At 49.1% G+C, this 23569-nt stretch overlaps 1 protein-coding gene across 4 annotated transcripts in view; it reads left to right on the forward strand.

Annotated features, from left to right (window-relative positions):
• Positions 1–23569, forward strand: part of CNTRL (centriolin) — a 402596-nt gene that overhangs the window by 241854 nt on the left and 137173 nt on the right. For all 4 annotated transcript variants that reach the window (XM_029610804.1, XM_029610805.1, XM_029610806.1 and 1 more), the window contains 2 exons: positions 4330–4456; positions 4630–4794. In XM_029610804.1, coding sequence (XP_029466664.1) covers positions 4330–4456; positions 4630–4794 — 292 coding nt within the window. The remainder of the gene's footprint in view (positions 1–4329; positions 4457–4629; positions 4795–23569) is intronic.

Below are 23569 nucleotides of genomic sequence, written 5' to 3' on the forward strand. Positions count from 1 at the left end.
GGAATAAGAACTCACAATATCTGTGTATGAGATGGCTTCTGGAATAGAAGAGAGAGTCTTTGGAGGGTTTTAGGAACATAGGCCCTCGTGGAGCGAGTACCGGTTCCTATCTGCAATAATAACTCACGATCTCCGTACCTGCGATAATGTCTTAGACAGAAGAGAGTCTTCAGAGATTAGGCACATAGGCCCTTGTGGAACGAGTACCAGTTCCTATCTGTAATAGAACTCACAGTGTACACGTCTGCGATCGCTTCCAGGCAGTAAGGAGTCTTCTGAGCATCAGAGATGTAGGCCCTCGGAGCGAGTACCGGATCCCGTCTTAGCAATCTGAAATCAAGAAGAGAGAGCGGGGCCCCCGAGGAGCGGGTACCCCTAGGTAAGTTTGTGGAGGCAGAGCAGCAGAGAAAGAATTCCCCTTGCTAACTCGATTCGTAGTTGCAAGCAAAGACCTTTTAAGTTGGAAGCAGATGACGTCACTATGGGGGAATGCCCCCGAGGTTCGCCGCCTTGCTGGTACAAACTCTGGAGCGCACTCGCGCCCTTACGTCATCAGGAACAAGGCGGATCCGCAGCGTCAGGCCAGCCTGGGGATTCCGGGGAGAAGCGGCAAGGAGAAGCCATGGCAGCATCTGTCCATCAGACCCGAAGGGAGTCGCTACAAAAGTAGAGAGAGTGGAGCGAGGGCGAGAACAGGCACGAACGCAACAATGGGCAAGGATAACATCAGACCGCTGGGTCTTGGAGGTCATCCGGGACGGCTATGTCTTGGAAGTCTCGCGTCCGGTCCGGGAGGTCTTTATAGAGTCCCAGGTAGCCTCGCTCCACAAGTGCGAGGCGGTCCGGGTAACCCTGCAGCGACTCCTCGACCTCAGAGCGATTGTTCCGATTCCGGAGGCACAACAGGGCTGGGGCCATTATTTGATTTATTTTGTGGTCCCCAAAAAGGAGGGCACGTTTCGCCTCATCCTCGACCTGCAGAAGGTGAACCGCTGCCTTCGCATACCGCGTTTCCGGATGGAAACCTTGCGCACAGTGATGGCGGCAGTTCAGAAAGGAGAATTTTTGGCGTCCTTGGACCTCACGGAGCCGTATCTGCATATACCTATCCAATTGTGTCACCAGAGGTTCTTGCATTTCAAGGTGTTGGGACAACATTTTCAGTTTCGAGCCCTTCCCTTTGGTCTCACCACAGCCCCCCCGCATGTTCACGAAAGTGATGGTGGTGGTAGCAGCATTCCTTCGGAAGGAAGGGATCTTGGTACATTCGTACCTGGACGACTGGTTGATTCGTGCAAAGTCACAATAGGCGTGCAAGAGGTCGGTCCACACGTTGATGACCACGTTGAGGTCGTTAGGGTGGGTGGTCAACGTCCAGAAAAGTCACTTGGAACCCGCTCAGGAGCTGGTTTATCTGGGAGTTCGATTCGATACCTTACAAGGCAAAGTGTTTCTATCTGTGGATCGAATTATGAAGTTACAAGACCAGGTCTACTCCCTGTTAGGGAGATGGTCTCCCACAGTGTGGCATCATCTTCAGGTCCTGGGCTCCATGGCTTCCACCTTGGGATTGGTTCCCTGGGCATTTGCTCACTTGCGGCCCTTACAATGTGCACTGTTGGCTTGGTGGAGTCCTGTGTCGGAACAATTTCATCTACCAATGCCACTTCTTCGGGACTCCAGAATCAGTCTATCATGGTGGCTGTCGCATGGAAATCTGGTGCGGGGGGTGGACTTGGACACCCCGAATTGGCTGATCATCTCCACCGATGCCAGCCTCACCGGTTGGGGAGCGGTGTGCGGAGGGAAGTCAGCTCAAGGCCTCTGGTCGCAGACTGAAAGTTCATGGTCCATCAAGCGTCTCGAGACGAGGGCAGTGCAGCTGGCCTTACAAGCCTTCCTCCCCTGGATTCAGGACAAAATGGTGCGAGTTGTCTCCGACAATGCGACGATAGTGGCGTACATCAACCGACAAGGCGGCACACACAGTCCCGTGGTGGCACTGGAGGCACGCCTGTTGTTCACCTGGGCGGAGCGTCATCTCAAGGGCGTTGCCACGTCCCATGTCGCGGGGGTGGAGAACGTTCAGGCGGACTTTCTCAGCAGACAACAGCTCGATCCAGGGGAGTGGGAGCTATTGGCCGACGCATGGAACCGCATTTGCGCCAGATGGGGAGTGCCTCAGTTGGATCTGATGGCGACGCAGACAAATCCGAAGACGGAACGTTTCTTCAGTCGTCGTCAAGAGCAGGGATCGGTGGGCATCGACGCTCTCGTGTGTCCGTGGCCCACAGGAGCCCTTCTCTGTCTTTCCTCCCTGGCCTCTCATAGGTCGGCTTCTTCGTCGGATAGAACTGCACCCAGGAAGGGTGGTACTGGTGGCGCCAGAATGGCTGCGCAGGCCATGGTTCCCGGATCTCGTGCGTTTGACTCTCGAAGGACCATTACCGCTGGCCCATCTCCCGCGTCTACTTCGACAAGGACCCATTTTCTCGGACCGGGAGGATCACTTCTCTCTCACGGCTTGGCTTTTGAGAGGCGACGTTTACGTTTAAAGGGCTACTCTGAACCGGTCATTTCCACTCTTTTGCAAGTGTGACGACCGGCCACCTCTATGGCCTATGTTAGGGTCTGGAAGGTTTTTGAGTCGTGGTGTACCCTTCTAAACTACGACCCGTTATCGGTCGGGGTCCCTCGGGTGCTGGATTTTTGCAGCAGGGGCTAGTTAAGAGATTGGCGTTCAGTTCTCTCCGGGTACAGGTGGCGGCTCTGGGGGCCTTACGGGGCTGGTTCAATGGCTATTCCTTGGCTGTGCACCCGGACATTGCCCGTTTTTTGAAGGGGGTCAAACATTTAGGGCCTCCAGTCAAATGTGTTTGTCCGGGCTGGAATGTGAAGTTAGTGCTCCGGGTTTTCTGCGACCTCCGTACAAGCCTCTTCGCTGATCTTCCCTGAAGGATCTGACTTTGAAGACAGTATTTTTAGTGGCCATTTGTTCGGCCTGGCAGATTTCAGGATTGCAGGCGCTCTTGTGTCGAGATCCTTTTCTGCGAATTTCCGACGATCGGGTGTCGTTGCGCACTGTCCCGCCCTTTGTTCCTAAAGTAGTTACAGCGTTTCACGTAAATCAGACTGTGGAGTTGCTGGGGTTTCCACGTTGGTCCCGGAACTCTCCTCAGGACAGGGAGCTTCATCTCTTAGATGTTCGGCACATCTTGTTACAGTATCTGGAAGTTACCAATGATTTCCGCCGTTCTGACCATTTGTCCGTTCTCTTTGGTGGTCCAAAAAAGGGTGATAAGGCGTCTAAGGCGACCATCTCTCATTGGATTAGAGAAGCCATTTGTTCAGCATACATAGCCCGGAGTCAGCTAGTCCCCTCGGGTATCAGAGCTCACTCTACTAGAGCCCAGGCTACTTCCTGGGCAGAGTGTCAGTTACTATCGCCGCAGGAGATCTGCAGGGCAGCGGTGTGGTCTTCTCTTCACACTTTCACTAAGCATTACCGATTGGATGTTAAGGCAGCGGAACACTTGCCCTTCGGTGAAGGGGTTTTGCGTGCGGGTCTTTCGGGTGACCGCCCAGTGTAGGGTGGCTTGGGTACATCCCACTTCTCTGGACTGATCCTGTATGTAATGGGAAAAAGAAAATCGGTTCTTACCTGCTAATTTTCGTTCCAGTAGTACTAAGGATCAGTCCAGAGGCCCACCTCTTACTACTGATTCCGAAAGACTGTGTTGGCTAGCGTTGGCCTGTGTTTACTTACGAAGCACCTTTGAAGTATGATTGTTGAAGCAGTTGTTCTCCATTGTTTTTTGATTTGTCTGGAGCGGCGAGGTAGTCTGGGTTTTTGGTGCTACCTCCCGCTTCTTACTTAGGTTGCTCATGGGCTTGGGTACAGGACAATACTGGCTAACTGCAGGTAGCACTCTGGTATATATGGCAGTGCCCAAAGTTTTGGTTCTCTGACTCCTTCTGCTGGTAGGGATACACAACCCACTTCTCTGGACTAATCCTTAGTACTACTGGAACAAAAATTAGCAGGTAAGAACCAATTTTCTTTTATTTAAAAGTTATTTTCCATAGGAATGTGAGACCTGGCTTGGGCACTACATAATTGGATGTTTTCTGACTCTCATTGAGCAACTCATCAGAAGCAAGTGTAGCAGGAGCTTAACTTCTAGCTTGTCTTTTTTGTCCTAGTGGGTAGATCTTTTACAATACGGTGCATCTGTGTAAAAGAATTTCAGCATGGCCAGTCTGTTGAACTGTTGACTTAAGTATTTATCTTGTTAATTTCTGAGGATAATAACCTTTCAAGAAACTTAGTTTTCAGAAACTGTGGGCTGACATACAGTCAGCCGAAGGGAAAGAAAATCATTATCTTCAGACTCTTAAGGAAGCAGAAAATATCCTTCAGACCAAAAAAGCTGAGTTAGAAAGATTGAAAGATCAGGTAACAAAAAATTCAAATTGAAACTTACTTGTGACATAGATTTCATGAACTTACCCAAAATTTTTTAAATGTTTTGACTCATATGTTCAAAAATGTTTCTTCAACAAATTCATTTAAAGCACAATTCTGAATTCTTAAACATTTTAATTGCTGGTTTTTCTCTCTTGCTGTAGATAGCAGAACAGCAGCAGGAGTTGGTGACCTTTGACAGACTGAGAGGTAAGAAGGAAGAGGAGCTTCACCAGCTTCAGGATAGCATTGACCAAAAGACAGTGGATCTACAAGAGGTTCTCCAGGCTGGAGAGACAGAAGTGGCTGAAAAACGGAAACAGATAAGAGTAGGTTCTGAAACTTCCAGTGCAGCAAAACAGTCTACACACTTTGTTAGTACATTTACACTGTACAACCAAAATAAAGCTAAATAGGAGCAGACTTTAGTTGAGTACGTCAAAGCCTTTCTGCCGATGAATCTGATGATGATAATTTTGGTTTCTCCTAGGACAAACAGTATGGTAGTCCTCACATGTGGGTGACATCATTCTGTGGAACACAGCACGGAAAACGCTTGTCAAAGTTTCTTGAAACGTTGACTGGCAGACTGAGCATGCTCAGCCTGCTGCTAACAGCGCGTCCAAGCGAGGTTCCCCCTTCAGTCTCTTCTTTTCCACGGTGCGGTTGCCTTGCGGTTGTGGAGCTCCAAACTCCTTTGAAATAGTTTTGAGATATTTCCTCAGTTCTCGAGTGCTTTTTCCTCGTCAGGTCCCACTTCGCGGTCGGTGCCCTCCTCAGTAGGTACTCCTTTTTGGGTATTTTTTAATTCTTTGTGGTAGATTCCCGACCTTCTGCACCATAGTACCCATAGGCCATCGACCACTTGCCCCTTTTTTTCAGTGGCGTTGTCCGGTTTTCGACAGTGCCCCCAGTGCCCGTGGACCATGTCCATGAGGGATCCGTACAAGGTCTGTATCCGGCCTCACATGACGTCTGTGGGTGCCGTTTGTGTGATCAAATGACACCCAAAAGGCATCAGGCGTGCCTAGATAAAATGGAGAAGCTCTTCGGGACCCCAAAATCGTCTTTCCTGAACATACCCAGATTAGTCCAGACCAGTAGGTTGTGCATCCCTATCAGCAGATGGAGTCAGAGAGCAAAACTTTGGGCACAGTTACATATACGAGGGTGCCACCTGCAGTACATCAGTATTTCTCTGACTCCAGCAGATGGTAGAGGTGCACTCCTGTAGTCTTTAGTTAGCAGAGTTTTTAAGAAGGATAGGAATTTTTTGATAGGTCAGCTCCCTGAGGTGTTAGGCGCCTTCTGTGGGCCTTCCCTCTGTGGAAGCCGGGCGACCGGGTGGTTGGACACCCCTGCCTAGGGTTTTTCCCGCAATGATCTGGTGTGTTGATAGCCAGGGGTTCCTGGTTTACATACCACAGAGGCTGCTCCCTCAACTCCCTCCTCTTGATGGCTCCATAAAGTTATTAAAAAAAAAAAAAAACTCCTCTGTGTTTTCTGGAATCTGAGGTAAGGAGTCGGTGCCTAGGGGGGCCTGCCTGTGTAGCGGCTGGCCAGTGAGTGTGCGCAGCGCCTTCCCCCACATAGTACCTCAGCTCCCAGGGCTCCAGGTTGATTGACGAGGGAGGGGGTATTTGCTTTGTAGGCGCGGCTCACAGCGCAGTAGGCATCAGTGGGCCGCGTGTTTTTTTTTGCCTGACAGAATTTTTTGCCACAGCAGCGACAGCACGCGCTTCTGCACTGATGCCAGCCTGCTCCTTCAGCCTCGGACCGCGTAGCTGCGCGGAATTAGTAATGGCGCCAAAACGGCGGCCTGCCGCATGTGTGGTGCACGTGGACAGGCATTGGACACGGCCTCTCTTTGTGCCGCCTGCTCCTCGGGGCTGGAGGGCTTGTCTTCAGGCACTCGCCATGAAAAGCAGGGTTCCCGCTCGTTGGGGCCGGTGTCCCCCTCCCCGCGGGGGGGTCTCTCACTGCGCATCGCGTGGGGAGGATTCCCCTCCCGTTTTGGCCCCCATAGGGGAGGATTCCTCTTTTGGGATTGACTGGTCGGTACCTAATGATCCTCCAGAGGGGGAAGGGGAACCGGAAGGGTTCTTTCCAGAGTTTATTCTCTCCTTCTGCACCAGGCCTTCCTAGCTAGGAAGCAGGCGGCGCACAAGAGTCCCGGGAGACCGGTTGATCCATCAGAACAGCCTGCTAAGAACGGGAGGCCCGCAGAACCCCAGCAGCGTTCGGGGTCCAGCCTCACTCGGGGGGGAGGACAGTTCCCAGGGGCCACAGGAATAGGGCCTGGCTTGGGAGCAGTGCCAGATCTGGGGGCGGACCCGGGGCCGGTTCCTGATCTGGGAGACGTAGCTCAGGGCAACACGATACGGACGACTTCCCTGCTGCAGAGGGGGACGATCCCAGTGTTGTCCGCCTGTTTAAACGGGTCAAACTACTACCCCAAACCAAATATGCCTGATACTTCACTTTCAATGCATACACAGCATAGCTCTCTGCTTCAACGACAGGGGAGAAGAATAACTGATACTTCACACATCCAGCAGAGCTCTCTGCTTCAACGGCAAGGGAGAAGAAAAAGGGTTCGCACTCACAAAGCGGGGAGTAGCTGGCTTGTTACGGCGGTTACTACCCCAAACCAAATGTGCCTGATACTTCACTTTCCATGCATATCCAGCATGGCTCTCTGCTTCAACGGCATGGGAGAATGACTGATACATCACGCATTTCCAGCATAGCTCTCTGCTTCAACAGCAGGGGAAAAAACAAAAAAAAAACAAAACTGATGCTTCACGCATATCCTGCATAGCTTCAACGATAGGGGTGAAGAAAAAAAGGATTCGCAATCACAAAGCGAGGAGTAGCTGGCTTGTTACGGCGGTTACTACCCCAAACCAAATGTGCCTGATACTTCACTTCACTTTCAATGCATATCCAGCATGGCTCTCTGCTTCAATGACAGGGGAGAAAAAAACTGATACTTCACGCATATCCAGCATAGCTCCCTGCTTCAACGGCAGGGGAGAAGAAAAAACAACCAACAAGGGCTGTACAACATAGTCTAGGTAAAACAAATAAGCATGGGTGTAGCTTGCTTATCGCGGCGGTTACTACCCCTACTACCCCTAACTAATCAAGCTAGATATTTCACTTGGATGCAGCTCCATCACTGCTCTCTACATTAATGGTGGGGGTGGAAGGGGAATAGAACAAAGAGCTAAGAGAAACAGATAAGTATGAGAGAAAAAATGTGTGAAGCTTGCTGGGCAGACTGGATGGGCCATTTGGTCTTCTTCTGCCGTCATTTCTATGTTTCTATGTTTCTATAAACTGCGGCCCTTTATTACCCAGGTTCTGGAGGTCCTGGGTCTTAAGGTTTCTCAGGAGGAATCCGATAGTGAAGGGGTTAATCCAGTCCTCAATGGAATTCGAGGACCGACTACATCTGCCCAAGAAGTTCCGCAAGCTGGTGACCCGTGAGTGGGATGCTCCGGATGTGGGACTGAAAGTGGGCAGGGCTATGGCAAAGCTCTATCCCCTTTCGGAGGATGTTTTGGATCTGTTTAAGATTCCAAAGGTAGACGTGGCTGTTCCGGCAGTCACAAAGAAAACCACCATCCCTGTGGCTGGAGCTGCCACTTTGAAGGACTTGCAGGACCGCAAACTGGAGATCCAGTTGAAACGGGTCTTTGAGGTTGCCGCTCTGAGCCTTCAGGCGGCAGTTTGCTCTAGCCTTATGCAGAAGGCTTGCCTTTGTTGGGTTCAGGAGGCAGTTCCCAGTTCCGGAGCCAACAGTAGTGGTGCGATACAAGCCGCACGTTTGGAAGCGGGCATCGCGTATATGGTGGATGCTTTATATGATTTGGTGTGTACCTCTGTACATAGCATGGTGTCTGTGGTGGCTGCACATCGGCTCCTCTGGTTGCGTAATTGGGCAGCGGATTTGTTCTCTAAATCCCAACTTTGTAACCTTCCCTTCAAGGGCAAGCTCCTGTTCGGGGAGGATTTGGACCAGGTAGTGAAACTGCTCGGGGAGTCCAAGGCCAATAGGGTACCAGAGGATAGACTATCTTCGAAGAAGGTGTTTCCCCCTCTGGCTCGTTTTCGGGATGCTCGCGGATTCCGGACTGGCAGATATACAGCGCCTTCTGGACACAAACAGGCACCGGGACGCCAGCAGTCCTTTCGCGGTGATCACTGCCCAGGCAGGGACTCTGGAAACCTCGGTACAGGGAACGGTAAAGCCCTTCCAATGAGGCCATGAGCACCCATTCCGCCGTCGAAGCTGTCGGAGGCAGATTGTCTAGCTTTTACTCGGAGTGGGCAAGGATTACCTCGGACCAGTGGGTTCTGGAGGCTACACTCTAGAGTTTTTGCGTCTGGTTCGGGAGGTCTTTGTGGAGTCACGCGTGGTCTCACGCAGCAAGCGCAAGGCGGTGCGGGAGACCCTTCAATGACTGGTTGATTTAAGGGCCATTGTCTCAGTTCCGGTGCCAGATCAGCGCCAGGGTCAGTACTCTGTTTACTTCGTGGTCCCCAAGAGGAGGACATGTTCTGTCCCATCCTACTTCTACAGAAGGTGAACCGGTGTCTTCGGATCCCTCATTTTTGTATGGAGACCCTGAGGAAGGTAATGGCTGCCATAGGGAAAGGAGAGTTTCTCGCGTCCCTGGATCTCACAGAGGCATATCTACACATACCGATTCATCTGGACCACCAGCGGAATCTGCGATTCAAGGTGTTGGGCCAGCATTTCCAGTTTCGAGCCCTTCCTTTCGGTCTGGCAACGGCCCCTCGTACTTTCACCAAGGTCATATTGGTTGTGGGGGCTTTCCTTCGCAAGGAGGGGATTCTAGTCCATCCGTACCTGGACGACTGGTTGATTCGAGAGAAGTCATGGGAGGACTGCGAGAGATCAGTCCAGAGAGTTGAGGTTCACTTTACAGTCGCTCGGTTAGATCATAAATGTACAGAAGAGTCACTTGGAACCCACCCAAACTCTGGTTTATTTGGGAGCACTGTTCGATACCTTCCGCATCAAAGTATTTCTGGTGTCGGACCAGGTGACGAATTTGCAAGTTCAGATCCGGGCCCCCCTTCTGAGGGTGAACCCTACAGTCTGGCATCATTTGCAAGTTCTGGGATCCATAGCCTCCACCTTGGATTTGGTCCCCTGGGCATTTGCTCATTTTCGACCGTTACAGTGTGCGCTATTGTCGAGGTGGAGCCTGGTGTCAGAACAGTTTCATTTACCAATGCTGCTGCTTCCAGAGTCAGTCTGTCGTGGTGACTATCGTGCAACAATCTGGAGCGGGGGAGGGGTGGATCTGGACCCTCCGAATTGGGTGGTGATCTCCACAGATGCCAGCCTGTCAGGTTGAGGAGCGGTTTGCACAGACAAAACCGCCTAAGGTCTCTGGTCTCCGAAGAGGTCCTAGTCCATCAATCGACTCAAGACGAGAGCGGCCCGACTTGCCCTGCAAGCATTCCTACCCATGTCGAAGGCAGAATGGTGCGCGTGTTCTCTGACAATGCGACGACGGTGGCTTACATCAACCGGCAAGGCGGGACAAGAAGTCCCACAGTGGCACTCGAAGAACGACTTTTGTTCACCTGGGCAGAACGCCATCTCAGGGGAATCGTCGCATCACATGTTGCAGGGGTGGAGAATGTTCAAGCGGACTTCCTCAGCAGGCAGCAGGTCGATCCGGGGGAGTGGGAGCTGGCTCCCGAAACTTGGAACCTCATTTGTGCCAGGTGGGGGCGTACCACAGTTAGAACTGATGGCAACTTGGGCCAATGCAAAGACAGAGCACTTCTTCAGTCGTCGCCGAGAGCTGGGCTGTGTAGCCTTAGACACCCTGGTGTGTCCTTGGCCCACGGGAATTCTTCTTTATGCCTTCCCTCCCTGGCCGCTCATCGGCCGACTTCTCCGTCGCATAGAACTACATCCGATAGGGTTTCATTGCGCACGGTTTCCGCCCTTCGTCCTCAAGGTTGTCTCTGCTTTCCAAGTCAATCAGATGGTGGAGCTCCCAGGGTTTCCGCAATGGTCCCGGGAATCCTCTCATGAGAAGGATCTTCATCTTTTTGACGTAAGGTGCACCCTGTTGTGCTATCTGGAGGTTACCAATGACTTCTGACATTCAGATCATCTGTTCATTCTATTTGGCGGGCCTAAGAAGGGGGACAAGGCTTCTAAGGCTAAATTAAAGAAGCTATCTGCTCGTCGTACATAGCCCGAGGGCGTCAAGTACCCTTGGGTCTAAGAGCTCATTCCACCAGGGCCCAAGCTACTTCCTGGGCGGAGTGTCAGCTTCTGTTGCCTCAGGAAATCTGTAGGGCGGCGGTGTGATCCTCACTTCACACTTTCACTGAGCATTATCGGCTGGACGTTAAAGCTACTGAGGAATCATCCTTCGGTGAGAGTGTTCTGCGAGTGGCTCTTTTGGGTTCCCGCCCAGTGTAGGGTGGCTTGGGTACATCCCACTGGTCTGGGCTAATCTGGGTATGTTCAGGAAATGAAAATTGGTTCTTACCTTCCTCTAAGACCACAGATCAGTCCAGAGGCCCACCCCTTTTCTGATTCCGAAAGACTGCCTTATGCTAGGTGGTTTTGCTGTTTTCCAAGAGCTCCTTTTGCAGAGATTCTTGATGCAACCGTTTCAAAAGTGTTTGGTTTCTGCTTTTATTTTTTATGGGGGCGAATGGGTATAGATTTGATTGGGTTTTAACCCCCTTCGCCCATTAGTTCTGTTAGTGTGGGCTTGGGTACAGACCAATACTGAGGGACTGCAGGTGGCACTCTCGTATATGTAGCAGTGCCCAAAGTTTTGCTCTCTGACTCCATCTGCTGGTAGGGATGTACAACCAACTGGTCTGGACTGATCTGTGGTATTACAGGAACGAAAATTAGCAGGTAAGAACCAATTTTCATATCCCCGCTTCGATGTCCTCGACGCCCAAGGATCGCAGAGAGCCGTCTCTTCCCCTTGCCATTCTACTATTTAACACCCCTAAGGATCGTGGCGAGGGAGATCGATCCTCGGCGGTCTCTCCCCTCCCCAAACCTTGGGGTAATCGACATCCTCTGCGCTGGAGAAAGACCGGGCCAAGCACCAGAAATCCGAAAGCACCATCACCGGTCACCATCTCGGCACGGTTCCGGTTCTGGAACAGTATCGGCGGCTGCCAATCCGCCCATCGAACTGGTACTGGCCACTGGAGGCCTCATCCTCCGGTGTCTCTGGTAGCCCGAGGCGTTCCCCACTGATTCCAGTGCAAGGCGCTATGCCACCTTGGGAAACCAAAGGTGTGCCAATGACGCCTCGTCCCCCTCCATCAGTCCTGACCACTCAGGACTTCAAGAGTTGGACCACAGGGTGCAATCGGCAGTGCTCAAAGCGTTAGAGTGTCGAGCTGCCGGCGCCACCGGCCCCCCACACCTGTGCCCGAGGCTCGCGCCTCTGCTGGAGCATCTGGACATCCTTTTCGGCACCCTACTGACGCAGTCGGTGCACGAGAAGCCTTCGATGCCTCAGCGGCCACCGATGCCCTCCACCGGGAGCGATCCCGATCAACAGGTCCTCTGAGGAGGATGAGGCCTCAGGGACCGGGCACCCTCACTCACAGTTACCTGAGCCACCGCCGGTTCCGCCCGGCTTGCCACAGCCAATATGCCCCTCATTGCCAGGGATTCCATCTGTGCCTTCGGTGCCCCCATGGCCTCCGGTGCCCTCGGGACCCAGGCCAACTGTCACTCATGGTCCTTGCCCTCAGCGCCTGGGCCCCTTGCCCTCAGACGATCCCCTCTCAGAGCATTCTCCAGAGGAGCGGCGTCATTCTCCACCCGAAGACCTGCCGTTTGGGGTTTTGTAAGGGCAGTGACTTAAGCCATCCCCTTCCAGCTCCTTTCTGAGGAGGATACCTGTCACAGGATGCTAGAGGTCCTCCAGTTCCTCGATGCTCCCAAAGAAATCATGAATGAATAAACAAGATATCACCTCTAATAAGCCATTTATGCCATGTTATTATCATTAAATATCTTCATAAAGAGACTGTGTCTAATCAATTGTTTGTTTTTAAGTGTCTCAATTAAATGAGAGACTAAGTTCTCACCACCAAAAAAATTTTTGGGAAAGAAGAGGAAGGTTTCATACAATTTCATTATATCATTGCATCCAGCAGTGTATAGCAATTCTAATCATAAACCAACCTCCTCCAACCCATAATTGGTTTGTTTTTTGTTTTTTTTAATATTGTTTTAGCGTGTGTAAATTTATAGTGAATAATGTGAAATAAAAACTCTTTTATTGGCTATATCTCACAAAACTGGTTTTTCTATGAGATATTTTTTCTATTTTCACAAGACGCCGAACTGTTCCCAAAAATGCCGACACATTTTTTACGTATTGACAAATGCCATTGTACGGGACGACTTGCCTTCACAACTTATGTGTGTATATATTCGTTTGTCATGTCCAGGTCCATGTCCCAACAGGGCCTTGTTTCGAATCCTCGATTCTTCATCAGGGGTCAAGATGTTGTAGTCCAGTAGTTGGTGATGTTCGTTTCTTCAAGTTTAATCCGCTATCGATATGGTCGCCATTTTGATTTAAATGTCCAGGTGGGCATGAATCTTATATCCGTACCTACTAATCCAAATTTAACCAATCCTGAAACACGTTGATAACGTGATCACGCAGTATCTATGGGATTTCCCTAAAGGTGTACCATAGTGCCTCCTTTTGTTTTTGTTTAGCACGAGTGTGACATATTAGAATATAAACACCATTTATTGAACCTTCTTGAAAAATACTTATATAATGATATTTGTGACACATTCTATATATAGATCTTGAAGATCTAAAACTCTTCAAGAAAAGCCTAAAAACTTGGCTTTTCAAAAAAGCATTTCACAGTGAAGGCGCTGAATAACAACAAACACAGCTGAAAGTCACCTATAGATATAAAAATAAAAATTGATTTTATTACTCATAATTAAATATTAAATTAAAAACAGTATACACATATATTATTATCCAAACAATCATATAAATGGTAACCCCAACCCACTTATCAATTAGAGTATATTACTGAACTATGTAACCGCAAATATTGGCACACCATGGATAACTTATAAACTAAACCTATTTCGTGCCTAAATGTAAACCGTTGTGATGGTACATTACTAAATGACAGTATAGAAAAGCTTTTAAATTAAATTAAAATTATTTATATTGCAATTGCTAAAAAAGAGTATTCCATTCTAGTTCCTCATTCAATCCCTGTGGAGATTACATACCCAAAATGAAAATCCAGTAGGCTTCCCTTAAGTCCAGCAAATGTCTGCGATCTCCTCCGCATGAGGTTGTCAATACTTGGTCGATGATGGTCCACTTTATTTGTGTGAATGAATGTTAATATTGGACACAGTGAGATCCTACCGGAGCTGTTAAGGTCTGGGTGTGTAAACGGGATTTATGCTCATTTAATCTTACTCTCATATTTCGAGTTGTTCTCCCGATGTACACTTTGGGACAATTACAGAGTAAATCATGTATCACATAGCCATGTGTCACCCTATAGCCAGATACTGGATCTTCCCATATATGACCCTCAATGCAATTATTGCAATGGCTACACTGGCCACATGTGAAATGACCATTATTATCCTGATCTGCTTGTGTGCGTGCTTGGGCATGCACTAAATAATCCCTGATGTTACTGCCCCTCGATGTTACTATTAATGGCGGTTCTTGAAAAATATTATGGATCCCCAATATATGCCAATGTCTTCAGATAGCTGTGGAAATAGCTGAAAACGCTGTCATTTGCTTTAACACGCAAACCAAATTGGGTTCCTGTTTTTTAGGCTTATATGTCAGCAGAGCTTGCCTATCGGAATATTTGGCTCGTTTTTAAGCGCGTTTTACAATTTTTTGCGGATATCCACGTTGCAAAAATCTTTTTTTAAGTTTCTCCGCTTGGATTTCATATTCAGAAGATGAGGAGCAGATCCTTCATATCCGGAAAAATTGACTTGTGGGTAACTCACATTTAAATGAATAGGCATGATGACTATGGAACCTTAGTAAATTGTTCCAGTCCGTTGGTTTCCTAAATACTGTGGTGGTCAGTGTATCTTCCTGATGTGTCAATGAGACGTCCAAAAATGTCATAGTATGGTTGGACCATTGTGCCGTGAACTGTAAATTGTGATTTAAAGTGTTTATCCAAGTGCCAAATGTTTTCAAACAGTCCTCAGACCTTTTCCAAATGAAAAAGATGTCGTCAATGTAACAACTCCACATAATAATGTCTTGCCACCAGTTTGACGTGTAAATGTATGCTTTTTCAAATTGTGCTATGTATAGGTTGGCAGTTGTGGGTGCCAAAGGGGATCCCATAGATATACCATGGGTTTGTAAATATAGGATGGATTCAAACAAGAAATAACTTTTAGTAAGAATTAATTCTGCCATTTACTTTATAAAGGACATTGATATCCTTTGCATTCCATTATGGCTAGTGATCGTAGCGTGTATGACTTCCAATATTGTATCTGTGGATCCAATACCACGTGTTGGATCTGTTGTAAAAAATGGATAGTGTCCTTTGTATAAGATTGCATCTCCTGTACATACGGTTGAAGAATGCGATCCAAGAATATCACCGGAGGTTCAAGGACAGTGCCATTTAAAGATACTATAGGTCGTATAGGAGGTTTCAGAATATTTTTATGAATTTTAGGTACGGCATATATGACTGGAATCCTAGGATAGGGAGCTATAAGAAAACTCCGTTCCTTATCTGTCAATCCTGCCATAGATTCTACCAATGATGTTATTTGTTTACTCAAACCCTCTGTCGGATCATCGGTTAAAACGCGATAATATTTATGATCACTCAAATGATGAATCATCACTGTATCATAATCAGTTTTATTCTGTAGTACAATGGTGCTGCCTTTATCGGCGGGTTTTATTATTAAATCAGTCAATTGCGCCAGTGATTTTAATGCCGTCCTCAATGACTGTGGCAAGTTGTATATCCATTTGGGATTACTCTTCATATTGGCTAAGATCACGTAAGATCATTTGTTGGAACGTCTTTATGATAGGGTCCATCGGGCCAAGAGGATTCCACTTCGATGGATTATGGAATAAAGGTATGTCGCTAATGGATGGCGATTGCATCTTGAAAAAAATAATTTAAGTTCAGTTTACGAATGAAATGTTGTAGAGATATCCTTGCTTCAAACGGGGAATGAATGGTTGTGGGCACAAAAGATAATCCGTGGTCCAGAATCTCAATTTGATCTGTGGTTGTTGACAGATGATAGATTTACCATGGCGGATTCCTTTTGTGTTGTGTTGTGTTGTTGCGGGACGGATAAGTCTCTTCTTCCGGTTCGTTCGTGCGTGTTCTGCCTCGATGATACGTGGAAGCGGATGAAGAATCGAGGATTCGAAACAAAGGCCCTGTTGGGACATGGACATGACAAACGAATATATACAAGGATAAGTTGAAGGGAAGTTGTCCCATACAACGTAAAAAATGTGTCTGCGTTTTGGGGAACAGTTTGGCGTCTCGTGAAAATAGAAAAAATATCTCATAGAAAAACCAGTTTGGTGAGATATAGCCAATAAAAGAGTTTTTATTTCACATTATTCATTATAAATTTACACACGCTAAAAAAATATAAAAAAAACAATTATGGGTTGGAGGAGGCTGGTTTATGATTAGAATTGCTATTCACTGCTGGATGCAGTGATATAATGAAATTGTATGAAACCTTCCTCTTCTTTCCAAAAAGTTTTTTTGGTGGTGAGAACTTAGTCGCTCGTTTAATTGAGACACTTAAAAACAAACAATTATTTACAGGCAGTCTCCTTACGAAGATATTTAATGATAACAACATGGCATAAATGGCTTATTAGAGGTGATATCTTGTTTATTCATTCATGGTATTTATATCCCTCGAAAACATATTAGTGCATCATTTTTGTGGTTCCCAAAGAAATCATGGCAGTTCCTATCCACAACATTTTTAAGGAGCTCCTCCTCCGTACGTGGGAACACCCAGTGTCTGTGTCCCCGGTCAACAGGAAGGCCGACACCACCTACTTGGTGCAGCAGGCCTTGGGCTTTGAGAGGTGGCACCTCCCCCACCAGTCCACAGTCGTGGAGTCTGTCCTGAAAAAAGCCAGGCGTTGCCGGACACACGCTTCCGCCCCTCCAGGGCGTGAACACAGGGGAACTTGACGGCATAGGGAGGAAGATGTTTCAGAGTGCCATGCTGGTGGCTCGCATTGCTGCCTACCACCTGTATATGACCCAATACAACCGCAGCCTGTGGAAGCAGGTCCAAGACTTTTCGGAGGGCCTTCCCCAGCAGCAACAGGAACCTCTTGCTGCCATTGCTGCGCTGGGTCTTGAAGCAGGTAAGCACGAGGTGAGATCCAACTACGACAATGTTCGAAACCGAGGCCCACCTCGCCGCTGGCCAGGCGGCTGGCATGGCTCCGAGCTTCGGGACTCCGGCCGGAAGTTCAGGATAGGCTCGTAGATCTCCCCTGCACAGGTGAGAACCTGTTTGGGGACAGGGTCAAGGAGACCATGGCGCAGCTGAAGGATCAGCATGATACACTCCGCAAGCCCCTTGGAAGGCCCCTCCTCAACCAGGAAACCCTCCAGGCCAGGCTCTCGCAAGCCTTTTTACTGACCAAGGAAGTACTATCCAGCTGCCCATGCCCGCCCGACTCTGACCAGTTCCAGGGGTCGCGACCAGCAACAATGGGGCTCCGAAGACCCAACCAGCCCCCCCAGCAGACACCATCTACGGGTTTTTGACTGGCGGTGAGGGAGCAAATGCCAGACACCGGTTCCTCTAGTGGTCGATACTCCTATCGGCGGCTAGTTCCTCTGCTTCGCCCATCGCTGGGAAGCAGTCACATCAGACCGATGGGTCCTCTCCATCGTCCACCAGGATTACTGCCTGAATTTCAGCAGACTCCCAGGGACTTCTTCCCCATGTCCATCGTGGGGTTTGTTCTCCCATCAGGTTGTCCTTCAATCAGAACTCTCCCCTCTCCTTGCGGCGGGTGCAGTAGAACCGGTCCCCCATGAACAGCGGGGCCACGGTTTCTACTTGAGGTACTTCCTCATTCCAAAGCGGAATAATGGCTTGCACCCGATTCTCAACCTTAGGGTGCTAAACAAGTTTCTCGTAAGAGAAAATTCAAAATGATCTCTCTGGGCACACTGATCCTACTCCTCCGAAAAGGAGACTGGTTTTGCTTCCTCAACCTGAAGAAGGCTTACGCATTGTGATTGTCTCCAGCCACAGGAAGTATCTCCGCTTTCTGGTGGGGACGGCACATTTTCAGTACAAAGTGCTACCCTTTGGACTGGCATCAGCCCCACGTGTCTTCACCAAATGCTTGGTGGTGGTGGCTGCCTACCTCAGGCGGCGCTTGGTCCATGTCTTTCCATAAGATTGGCTAATCAGGAGCGACTCCCGCTCCGGGGCCTTGCAGGCGCTGGCCCTGACGGCTCAGACCTTACAGACGGTGGGTTTTATCAACTTCCCAGTTACACCTCTGTCCGTCTTCACAGCTCAACTTCATAGGCGCCAAGTTGGACAAGGTGCAAGCGAAAGATTTCCTGCCCCAAACTGGCCACCATTGTTTACAACAACAAGAGGGTGCCGGCCTGCCTCCTGCTCCACCTGCTAGGCCACATGGCTTCCATCCACGTGACCCCCCTTTGCCCGCCTCCACATGAGGCACCCTCAGTGGGCCTTACGGTCCCAGTGGCGGCAAGCATCCCAGGATCTAGAGGCTCCAATTAGGGTTTCTGAACCCCCCTGACTCTCCCTGGCCTAGTGGGAAAACCCTCCCCAATTTGGAGAGCAGGCTTCCTTTTCAACCCGCACCACCCTGGGTGACCCTCACCACCGATGCCTCGCCTCAGGGGTGGGGGCCCATACGAACAGCCTACATTCTCAGGGCCTCTGGACTGCAGTCGAAGCTCGATGCCAGATAAACTTCCTAGAGCTTCGACCGATCCGGTATGCCCTGTGGGCCTTCCAAGACGAGTTGTCGTCTAAGGACATCCTGATCAGGAAAGACAACCAGGTGGCGATGTGGTAAATCAACAAATAGGACGGCGCGGGTTCATTCCTCCTCTGCCATGAGGCAGTGCAGGTCTGGGAATGGGCCCTCTCTGCGGGCCACCTACTTGCTGGGTCACCTCAATACACTGGTAGACCGCCTCAGTCGGTCCTTCCAGCCGCACAAGTGGTCCCTGAACCCTGTGGTGGCAGCCGGCTTGTTCCGCCGCTAGGGTACGCCGGACATGGACTTGTTCGCGTCCCCTCTTAGTCACAAAGTGAGCAGGTTCTGCTGCCTGATACCGGGGAAGGGCCGTCTGGCCTGCGATTCCTTCTCCCTTCACTGGGGGTGGGGTCTCCTGTGCACGTACCCCCCTCTCCCGCTCCTCTCGAGGACTCTGCTGAAGCTCCAAGAGGACAGAAGGACCATGATCCTAGTGGCACCCTCCTGGCCAAGGCAAGTGTGGTTCTCTCTCCTCCAGGACCTGTTCGTGCATGCGCCTATCCCACTGGGAATAGCACCTGACCTCGTATCACAGAACCAGGGCACCCTGCGCAACCCGAACCTCTGGGCCCTGGCCCTCATGGCATGGATGTTGAGTGCCTAATCCAGAGCTTTCCAAAGTGTGTGTCGGGACACATTAGTGTGTCGCCTGTAGTGTGGAGGTGTGTCGCCCGGTCCACAGGGCCGGCGGAAGCAGGGAACTATAGCAGGAAGATCGGCGGGCAGTGGTGGAGCTTACATCACCACGGCCCGAAGAAAAGGGTCATGTTCACTCCTCCTCCTTCCTGCCTGTGCAGCCCTGGAAGAAAAATGTTGCCGGAGCCGCATGGGCAGGAAGGAGGAGGAGCATCTGCTGCGTACAGAAGAAGAGCAGCATTAATGGGCCGTTGCGGATCCCACGTCGCGACGGCCCGAGAAGAGGAGGAAACCCGATAGCAGGGCCGCTGCGGATCCCACGTCGCGGCAGCCCGAGAAGAGGAGGAAACCCGATAGCAGGGCCGCTGCAGATCCCATGTCACGGCCAGGGAAGATCAGGGCCTCTGAAGAGCCCATCCTTCGGCAACCCGTGCAGAGGGACAGCATGTGCCAGTGAGAGCCTGTGCTTGAGCAAGAGAGCATGTAGGAGTGAGAGAGCCTGTGTGTGTGAGAGTGAGACAGCATGTGCACGAGAGAGACAGTATGTATGTATGTATGAGAGAGAGGCATGTGAGAGTGAGAGCTGTGGATGTGTGAGATTGCATGTGTGTGAGAATGTGTGAGATAGCGTGTGAGAATGAGAACCTGATTGTGTGTTTGAGGGAAGACAGATGGAGAGAAAAGAAATAGAAAAAAGACCCTGTAAAAGGAATTGGCAAAAAAAACAAGAAAGGAAAGGTGGGAAAAAAAAGCCTGTGACCAACCGATTAGAAAACTAAGATCAGACAGCAAAGGTAAAAAAAAAAATTACTTTTTAGTGATTGGCACATGTAATCTTTGGGAATGTGCAAGAGTAGCACTTTCTCTATGCCGATCTCACAATGTATGAGATCAGCATGGAGGAAGTGGAATCCTGCAAATATTTATTATGAGATAGGTTGTGTTGTGAAACATTTTATTTATGTATATATTTAAGGAAACATACATAAATTGTTGAAATACATTTTGTTCGTTTAACCTTTAACTTCTGGTTTGCTGGTAGACTGAATTACTGTGTCACGAAATTATGTTTGTCTAAAAAGTGTGTCACCAACATGAAAAGTTTGGAAAGCTCTGACCTAATCCTTCAGCCTCTGCAGCTCTCGGATGGTGTGTGCTGAGTTTTGATTGAGTCCTGGAAGCCTTCCACCAGGATGTCTTACAGCTCGACGTGGAAGCATTTTTCCATCTGGTGTACTAGTCACAGGCTGGACCCTTTCTCCTGTCCCCTACCCCGCCTGCTGGATTTCCTCTTGCATCTGTCCAAGTCTGGCCTTCAGACCAGCTCGGTCCGCGTGCACCTCAGCACACTCAGCACCTACCACCGGGGTGTCGCTGGTGTGTCCATTTTGGTCCAGCCTCTTGTCAGATGCTTCATGTGGGGTATCATCCAACTAAAGTCCCCACTTTGACCTCCGGCTACCCCGTGGGATCTCAATATTGTCCTGGCAAGGCTAATGCGGCCTCCGTTTGAACCTCTTAAGTTTTGTGACCTGAAGTTCCTCACTTGGAAAATTATTTTCCTGTTGGCGATCACTTCTGCTCACAGGGACAGTGAGATCCAGGCCCTAGTTACGTATGCTCCCTACACAAAGTTCTTCCATGGTCGTGTGGTGCTGCATACACATACCAAATTTCTGCCTAAGGTGGTGACAGTTTTCCACATCAATTGGTCCATTGTTCTCCCCACCTTCTTTCTGAGGCTTCATTCCCACCCAGGGGAACATGCTCTCCACACCTTGGACTGCAAGCAGGCGCTCACCTTCTATTTGGATCGCATAGCGATCTATAGACAGTCCTCCCAGCTCTTTGTTTTTCGACTCCAACAGACTATGTTCAGCGGTGAGAAGCAGACCCTATTGGATTGAATCACCTTCTGCTATGCTCAGGTGGGACTCTAGCTAGCCGGCGGGCCATGGCAGCATCAATGGCCCACCTGCATGTGGTCCCCGTCACCAGAATTTGCCGGGCTGCAACCTGGAGTTCTCTCCACCCATTTGCAGCTCATTACTGTCTCGATAGGGATAGCTGTCAGGACAGTGCCTTTAGTCAGACCATCCTGCGCAACCTATTCCAATCCTGAACCCAACTTTCCTCTCATGCTTCTTGTGGGACCAGACCGCACTTGTGGGACCAGCTTCACAGTTGTGTTGTGCCTATTGGCACCTTATTCAGTCTCTGTAGGTCCTCTTGGTTAAATGGGGCAGTCTGGAGCTCTGTATTCACACACATGAGGACTACCATCTTGCTTGTCCTAGGAGAAAGTGCAGTTGCTTATCTGTAACAGGTGTTCTCCTAGGACAGCAGGATATTAGTTCTCAGGAATCCTGCCCACCTCCCCACGTTGTTGGGTTCACCTTCGGTTTGTTGTTTTATTTTTCGCTCGTCTTTTGCTATGTTACGAGACTGAAGAGGGAACTTGCGTGGATGCGCAGTTAGCAGCAGGCTGAGCATGCTGAGTCTGCCAGTCAAAGTTTCTAGAAACTTTGACAGAAGTTTTCCGTGCCAGGCTCCATCAGATGATGTCACCCACATGTGAGGACTAACATCCTGCTGTCCTAGAAGAACACCTGTTTACAAGTAAGCAACTACACTTTTCACAGAGCCTCTTATATCTATGTATTCCCAACACATATTCTAATCTCATCTCTTGAGAAACTTTCATGCAGTCAGCTGTAGGGTAAATACTGTGAAATATTTTCAGCTAATGGAAAACTGTGAGGGCAAATTTGAAAGGGTTTTTACCTACAGAAAAACCCTTTAAAAAGTGTCACCCTCCCTCACCACCATACGAATGTGTGGAAAATTACACATGCCGTCTACATTTCATATACTTTTCCCTGCAGGGAAAATGGGTGATGCTTAGGGATCCCCCTTATCTACATGTGGGAAATTTTAGAACATAAGAAATGCCATGCTGGGTCAGATCAAGGTCCATAGAGCTCAACATCTTATCTCCAAAAGCAGCCAAACCAGGTCAAGTATCCAGCAGATCCGAAAAAGTAGATCTGTTCCTCTTCATCCAGTCAGATCAGTCCAAATTAATTGGCTATGCTTAACTGACCAGTAGGTGGAGACAGAAATCAACAGATTCACTCACCACAATCGCCTCTTTATATGCATCCATGCTGACCTAAGTCTGTCAGTATTCTATGTCTCCAGCAGATGGTACGAAGGCCTAGTAGGATGAATAAGAAAATTGGGGAGGCAGCTCCTGAGGTGAAAGACCAGTTCTCACTCCCTTAGTTGAGCAGGACCTTCAGATAGGGGAAAAAGAGAGAAAGAGATGCATCTCCTGAGCTCCCTATTTCAGTTGAGCAGAGTCTGGGCCAGGGGGCTTCCAGATTTGTTCTCCTTGAGGTCTGGGCTAGACTCTATTCTGCTATACCTCCTCCTTCCCTTCTGCTTGTATGGGTCTGTTTCTTTAAGGATCTGTCTCTGTACAGAAGTGTGTCAGAATAAAGTATAACAAAACTAAACAAGCTAGTTGAGCGATAACAGTGAGCTGGCAGGAGTGGTCAGAGTTTAGAGGCCCAGTGAATGCCTTAAATTTGTTATTTTTATAGGATTGGGACAGTGAGAGGCACTAATGGCGGCTGTGGCAGAAAGTGGGGAGAACATTTCATCAGCAAATGTCATTCTCCAGGGGCTCTGCAGTAGTGGATTTGGCCAGGCAGATTTTCTCAGCAGACATGACTTGAATCAGTAGAATGGGAGCTGGCAGAGGACTTTTTTCAATTCATAGTCTCTGGCTGGGACCATCTGGATCTGATAGCATGTTACCCCAACATAACAATGCGACGATTCTGTAGTCGCAGACAGGATCTGGGGACATTGGGAATCGATGCTATCATAAGACAGTGAGCTGCGGAAGATCCTATACGGTTTCCCTTATTGGCCGATGTTTGGCAAGGTAGTTCAGAGGATTGCAAGTCATCCCGGGATTGTATGCCTGGTGACTTGGATTGGCCTCGGAGACCATGTTTTGGTTACAGTCCTATGGGGTTGCCGATCCTGAAGGATCTTCTGTAATAGGGACTTGATCATACATGAAAATCTGAATAGATTCTGTCTTAAGAACATTGATAAGACAGGCGAAGAGAGAATTTGAAATGAAGTTGGCCATAGAGGCAAAAACTCATAATAAAAGCTTTTTTAAATATATCTGAAGCAAGAAACCTGTGAGGGAGTCGGTTGGACCATTAGGTGACTGAGGGGTTAAAGGGGCTCTTAGGGAAGATAAGGCCATTGCAGAAAGACTAAATGAATTATTTGCTTCCGTGTTTACTATTGAGGA

Source organism: Rhinatrema bivittatum, chromosome 8, assembly GCF_901001135.1.
Source record: "Rhinatrema bivittatum chromosome 8, aRhiBiv1.1, whole genome shotgun sequence".
Taxonomy (NCBI): domain Eukaryota; kingdom Metazoa; phylum Chordata; class Amphibia; order Gymnophiona; family Rhinatrematidae; genus Rhinatrema; species Rhinatrema bivittatum.